A 7057-nucleotide genomic window follows, 5' to 3' on the forward strand; every position below is an offset into this window, starting at 1 on the left:
TTAAGTATAAAAAATAGAACATAAATTAAAGTGAATAGTAATTGCTCTTGTCCTTACCCTTTGGGGTGGAAACAAAAAAGGCAAGGGCTACCACTATTCACGTGAATAGTGACAAACCTTGCCTTGCCCTTACCCTTCGGGGTGGATGTGCTATAAACCCCAAAACCTATAGGGATCATTACAAACTCATACCCAACCTTTGTTGACCCATTTGACTATTACATAAATTTTGTGAATCATTTCATAAAACACCCTCTGCACTCAGTCCGTCAGGAACCTCATTAAGTGATGAGGTGGTGTTGTTGATGTAGGTATTTTTGATAACGTGGAGCAATTTAAAATCATCGACAAAAGACTTGAGCATACAAAAGAAAAGGCCTATGAGCCCCAAAATCGTCAAAATCTCTAATTTCATCTCCTCTAATTTTTCCCAATTGATACGAAGATGGAGGTGCTGAAGTGTTGTTGTGGAAAGCAAGCTCAGGAGTTCACTTCCTGGACTGATGCGAACCCTTGGAGATGTTTCTTTGGATGTGTGAAGTACGGGGTAAGAGATATGAGTTTTGTGTTTTTGAATTTCTCTTTTTAGTTGTTGTGGATTTTGGTTAGAAAGTGATCGGCTTGATGCAATGCACAGAGAGGACAAGGGTGCAACTTCTTTCAGTGGATTGATCCCCGAATGGGTGAAAGGTCTAGGACTGTTATTCCTGGGTTGCTAAGAAAGGTAAAAAAGCATAAGGAGTTGCAAAGAAAAGTGGGGATAAGAGGGAAGGTTATGTGGGTAGTGCTATTGGGTTCATGGGTTACAATTTTGGTGATTTTGTTGGTGTTGTTTGGTGGGGGCTTGAGAAAGCATGTACCTAACAAAAATGTTAGGCTAAAACTAGAATTTTAGGCTTTGTCTTGGTCATTGTTTTGCAAATGGTGTTTGTATGATAACATTGTAATGAAATGTAAGTTATGCCATGTCTGTAATGAAGTTGTAAACCTTTACATTTTGAAATGAGAGAGGTAGAGTTGAAAATGTAGGTGTGAAATGAAGCTGAAAATGCAAACCTTACATTTTGAAATGAAGTTGTAAACCTTTACATTTAGTAAACTGTTCTTAAAAAAACAGGTGTGAAAATGCAAGTGTCAAAATACATAAGTTCCAATTAGAAAATGTATAACTTCCCATCTGTAAATACAACCAAACTGAAGTGTCAAAATACATAAGTTGGCATCTTAAAAGGATAACATTCCCATATCAAAATATACCAAATCAGAGTTGAAATCTCAAAATATACCAAATCAGAGTTAAACATAACTCTTCCCATCTCAAAATATATCAATTCATAGTTGAACATAACTCTTCCCATCTCAAAATAAATCAATTCAAGCACAGTTCAACATAAGCAAAAAAAAAAAAAGTAAAGGTGTGGCTTCGTTTCACTTGTCCTTGCACAATTGTTTCATGTTTCTTTCCCAAGTTATGGATTGATTTGTAGCTTCTTGTCCTCACTGCAATTGGTGCCTCTATTGAATTCTTTGATTATGAGCTTCTTGTCCTCATTGCAATTGGTTCAATTGAAGGGTTTGATTCTTGTATACATCAAACAATTGTATACGCATAATTACCATGCTTACCATACAATTGTATACATCAAACAACATACTAGGGTTTAGAGACTTATATTTAGAGGCTCTCCAATTTTTTTCTTACCCCTTACAACTTTTCTTTTTGTCTTCCCTTTGGAGCCAGATACCTTTCTTGTTTTCTTCTTTTGCTTTGGAGGTAGATGCCTGTGATGAGTCATGCTATTGTGACCTTATTCTCCACAATGGCTGTACCTCATAGCAAGGCCTTGTTTTCCAAACCATTTCTTCCCCGCTTTATCAAATTTCTCCTCAGCCTCATTTCTCCTTAGTTTCTTTAGTCTTCCTGAATGTCTACTGTACGATGGTGGCTTAACAGCTTCATGCTTAAACCTGGCTCATAGATTTGGACCGTTAATTTGTAAGAGGTTGTCATAGGCTCTCAAGTATGCAGTTTTGCTATAGCAAGAGTTGACATACTACTCAACTGGTTTACCCCATTTGTAATTTGCTGTAGCAATATCATGAGCACATGGTATACCACTCAAGTCTCATTCCTTGCAAGAACAGGTGTGTCTGTTTAAGTCCATTACATATTGATCCCTTTTCCCACCATCCACTTGATATTTAGAGCCTCTTGACCACATGACAGTGTGTATTGGCCACACAGAACCTTTTTGGCTTGTAGTTTGTTAAAAATGTTAGGGCATAATTCATAAGGCCAACTCATCATCTTGAACCTTCTAGATGTTATTCTACTCATCAATAGGCATCTTATCATCTCCACCAAAGTTAAGTTTGGCTTATCTCTTGCAGGTTTAATTGTGTTATTGAATGACTCACACAGGTTGTTGATGAGCATATCACATTTCACAGCTAAGTTGAAGGTGATTTAGACCATTGTTGTGGAAGTTTAGACACTAGCCACTCCCAGGCACTAACATGAAGAGTCTTTAGATGATCCATGCACCTCTAATATTACTCAACTACAGTGGCTCTTGCACAACCCTAATACATGTCCTTAAGTGCCTTGCCCTTGTACAATTTTATGTACTTGCTGAATAGATGCCTAACATAAAAATGATGCTTAACATTACGTACTACATCTTCAAATGCTCCAGGCAATCCTTTTTGCCTGTCAGAAATAAACAACCACCAATGTGAGTTAACAATTCCAATATCAGCAGCTAGCAGTTCAAGGAACCAAGTCCCAAGAGTCCTTTGTCTCCATTTCCACCACTGCATAAGCAATGACCCAAGTCTCATTATTTACATATATCCTAATGGCTGTCAACAGTTGTCACCCGTAGACTCCCTTCAAGTGACAACCATCTAGCCCAATTATAAGCATACAACCTTCTTTGAACCCCTTTTTACACCGTCCTAAATAGACATAAAGTCTTTGAAATATTGCATCATTGCCATTAAAATCACACTTCATTTTCATAGTGGTTCACAAATTAGTTCTCTTCACTTCTTCATAATAGTTCCACAACCTGCTATATTGTGAAGCCACAATCCCCTCTATCAACTGAAGAACAGCTCTTTTGGCTCTATAGCAATTTATGTGTGAAACACCAACAACCCATTCCTTAGTAGCAACATTCAGAAGTGATTTTGGTAGAATTTGAGGATTGGATTGAACCATATAAATGAAAGTGTCAGTTATCCATTTGGTAGTAGCTTGTTTATTCTTCCAAACCTTACTACAATTATGGTTGGGGTTGTAAATCTTCACAACCAAGGTCTTATCCATAGAACTCTTGTCATAATCATATATATGCTATGGGCATGGATATTCCTTACAGTAAACCTTCAGTTTGTATATCTCATTCATCTTAAAATATATATATATATATATCTTTCCCAGGTTTCAGGCAATGTGCTTTAATTGCTTCTCTAAACACATGACAATTAGAAAACATTATGCCCAACTCAAACTGTAGATCATAGTTGTCTGTCTCAAGATTGTATTCTGTGAACCTCTTAGTTGAACCACCTTCTTCCCCATCTGATGTAGCCCACAACTCAGCATTAATATGGTGACCTTCTTCAATATCTTCTAGTGGCTTAAAATCACTACAAAAAAAACCCATCATGTCTAGTTCTTCCTTGATCAGACCTAGTGGCACCATTCTCAGGCTTATTTCCACCTTTCTCAGGTCCAGGTCCATCTCGAGGATGACCATTTGCACCTTGATCAGGCCCATTTGTATCTTTTTTACGCCCATTTGTAGCTTTAGTTATGGCATCACTTGCAAATTCATGTGCAACCCGGCCTTGTGTATTTGTAAATGAAATACCACCCAGCCAATCATCTCCAACTAAGGTATTTAGGTCAATATCATCATTCTTATGCATTACATACCCAGTATCTACCAATCTAAAGTTTTCAGAAGGATAACCATCACAAGAATCATATGGTTCTGTTACAACTGCCTTTCCTTTCCCAATTCTTCTTCTTTCCCTTACCAATGCCTCGTCATTTCCAGTCTCAACCTCAATGTCACAGCCATTCTCGACCTCAGTGTCAACTCCAACTTTGCTTCCACTTGGTATAATTGCCAGGGGATGTTCCTCATATATTTCCTTAATAAGCACTTTACACTTTTTCTCAACTGTGGAACAGGATTGTGATTCTTTACTTTTAAGGAAGTCTTCAACGTCATAGTCTAAATGCTCTAGATATATCTCAATCTCCTTAAATTCTGGAACTAATGCATACATATCTCCTACATCTTCATCATACTGCAACAGTGAGAGAGTTTGAATGCCCAGGTAACTTATAATGATAAAGTATAATCATTTCCAGATAACCCAATTCCTGAACCATATAACATATTTCAACCAATTCCTTATCAACATAATCAAAATAGGCAATATCACCTCCAACATAGAAATTGTCACTAAATCTGCCCCCGTGATACATGGTCACTGTAAACATATCAGGTTCACCTAAAAATACCAAAATGCACATGCAATTAGACAATAGATATACAATGGTATTCATTAGGACCATAGAAGTCACTACATTGACTATACATAGTGGCAAAAACCCTTCTTTCAATATTAAATAGAACTCAAACCGTATAAAAGGGAAAAACATAAACTAATGGGAAAAAAATAAAATAAAAATGGCAAAACCAGAAACAATCAAACCAAAACCTAAAAAGGTAAAATCATAAACGGAAAAAACCAAAAGCAATAGAGCACAACACCGACAAACCCAACCCAAAACTAGGCCCCACCATTTGAAACTTACAAATACAACCCACAAATATAATATCACCTTTCGAAACTTACCGTACTCTGGTTTCACTTCTCCTCAAGGTCTGGTACACCAAGCCATCACCGACAACAACTCAAACCTTCAAGATTCGATTCCTTTTACCTCTACGATCCACAAGAATTGAAGGCTTTTGGCAATGGAAAGAAGAGTTCTTTTTTCTGTACTCTGTAGAGGAATCGATGATTTGGGTTTAATTTGGGATTAGGGCTTCATCGTCTTGGGGGATGGCAACGCGTGCAGCTTCATTTGGGCGTGAATCCGACATGGCAACCTCCAACTTTGAGCCACCATGGTGACCTCATAAATTGCTTCATGTCGACAACGTCACCTCCTCACTTAACGAGGCTCCTGATGGACTGGGTGACGGAGGGTGTTTTATGAAAAGATTCACAAAGCTCATGTACTGGTCAAACGGGTCAATAAAGGTTGGGTATGAGTTTATAATAACCCTTATAGGTTGGGGTTAATAAAAAAAGCTCCAAACCCTAGCCCCCCTCTCTTCTAGCGCCGCCAAGGGGGGAAGCAGTCACCGACCCTTCTCCCCTCCTTTTCTTACCTCCTTGTTCCTTATTCCTCCCTCTTTTTGGTTCTTTTTTCTATTTTTTTCCTTTTTCTCCCTGTTCTCTCCCTTTCTTTCTTCTCTGGTTCCTTCTCCCTTTCTCCTTCTTTTGCTTTCTTTTCTTTTTCTCTCATCTCCTTCTTTTTTCTTTCTTTTTTGATTTTCTCCTTCACCCATTTTTTCCCTACCTTCTCATCTCTCTTTCATTCCCCTCCCCAAATTTTGCTCCATTTTTGGGTTGCTTCTCTGTTTTTGCAGAGCCAGTTCCTTTTCTTTTCTTTTTTTTTTTTCCTTTTATTTAAGTTTAATTTGTTTCATCTTTTAGGCCGTGAAGGCTTCGATTTTATTTTTCTTGTGCTCTTTACAGGTTTTGCAATGCATTTTCTCTCCTCATTGTTGGAGGCTGCGTCACATTGGTTGGTCTTAACAACTATCATTGGCTCCTTGACTCCACGGATGTTTCTTCCATTGTCTATCTTCGGTGGAATTGATGGAGTTTGGGATGCCCTTAGAGCATCTCCAGCTGCATCGCTACTCCCTTATCCTTGGCCATTTTAGCAAAAAAGAAGGAAAAACTGCCCTCCAGCAGCCTTGCTATTTCTCTCGCTATTTTAGCTTTCGCTATTTTGGATCGCTACATGTAGCGATGGGGAGAGAGAAATTCAGGTTCGCCAACTGAAGTTGTGCAAGAGAGAGAGAGAGAGAGAGAGAGAGAGAGAGAGAGAGAGAGAGAAGAAAAAGCTGGAAGGGAGAGAGGGAAAGAAAGAAAACAAAACAAAAAGGTTCGGTGGGGTCTAGAGAAAATTAGCTTTTGGATTCTTTCTTTTAATATAATAATAAATTTAAAATAATAAAATATTTGAGGTTAGCTAAAATAGAGAGCATTGCTGGAGAAACCAACTTTTAAGTGGTTAGTTGTTTTAGCTTTCTAGCTATTTTAGCTAGAATTTGGGTAAAATTTGGAGTTCCTGGAGATGCTCTTAAAGTGGAAATCACACTTATTGCTTGGATTATGGTAGCGCTACTCCTACTAGGTGTAGCTTGGGTGGCTTGCTCACCACCATTTTCTGTTGGTTACTGGTTTCTCTCTGGTGGTTGTCAGCTTGCTATGGTGGTGCGGTTTGTAGCTGTAGGATTGTGCGGCACATATCTGTTAATGGTGTTAGGGTTTCCTAATGTTGTGTTGTGCTTTGTGGGCTTTTGCCGTTATGTGGGCTCTTGGCCTCTATGTGGGCTCTTGGCCTTTATGTGGACTTAATGCTTTTATGTGTGCTCTATGCATTTTGTTAGTTTTATTTGTAGTTGGCTTTATGTCTGTTTGTATTATATTTTGTGTGAACTCAATTATTTGAGTTCATTTTAATGTAATTTGGCTTTGACCTTCTATTTAATGAAACTCGATTTCCACCAACAACAAAAAAAACCTTGAAAATGTGGGGAATATGCATTTGAATTGTATTTTTCAATATAATCCAATTCGACTTGTTTTGATGAAAATGTATAGAATTTACTTACAACAATATATTTAGATTTCAAATTATCCAATACAATACAAGCTCATTAGAATTCAATCATAGCTAAGAAAATATAGCAAATTCGCATAAATTTTAATATGTATTAAATTGTGAATTCAA

The 7057-nt window shown here is 37.7% G+C and overlaps 1 protein-coding gene across 1 annotated transcript; it reads right to left on the reverse strand.

The window, feature by feature from the left end:
* Positions 1-1808: 1808 nt before the first annotated feature.
* On the reverse strand, positions 1809-5472 carry LOC117617412. Its single transcript, XM_034346774.1, has 5 exons — positions 4879-5472; positions 3698-4530; positions 3517-3654; positions 2591-2710; positions 1809-1968 (listed from the first exon to the last, which is right to left on the reverse strand). The coding sequence occupies exons 2-5, from the start codon at positions 4300-4302 to the stop codon at positions 1809-1811; spliced, it is 1023 nt and encodes a 340-aa protein (XP_034202665.1). The 5' UTR covers positions 4303-4530; positions 4879-5472.
* Positions 5473-7057: the final 1585 nt, after the last annotated feature.

Source organism: Prunus dulcis, chromosome 1 (assembly GCF_902201215.1).
Source record: "Prunus dulcis chromosome 1, ALMONDv2, whole genome shotgun sequence".
NCBI lineage: Eukaryota > Viridiplantae > Streptophyta > Magnoliopsida > Rosales > Rosaceae > Prunus > Prunus dulcis.

Excerpts from the sequence above, each read along its gene's own strand:
- LOC117617412 (XM_034346774.1), bottom strand. The coding sequence starts at position 4,302 with ATGTATGCATTAGTTCCAGAATTTAAGGAGATTGAGATATATCTAGAG. Across the intron at positions 3,655-3,697 it reads CCTGAGAATGGTGCCACTAG|TGATTTTAAGCCACTAGAAG; the intron begins GTCTGATCAAGG and ends TTTTTTTTGTAG. Across the intron at positions 1,969-2,590 it reads GGCAAGGCACTTAAGGACAT|GTTTAAGCATGAAGCTGTTA; the intron begins GTATTAGGGTTG and ends TCTATGAGCCAG.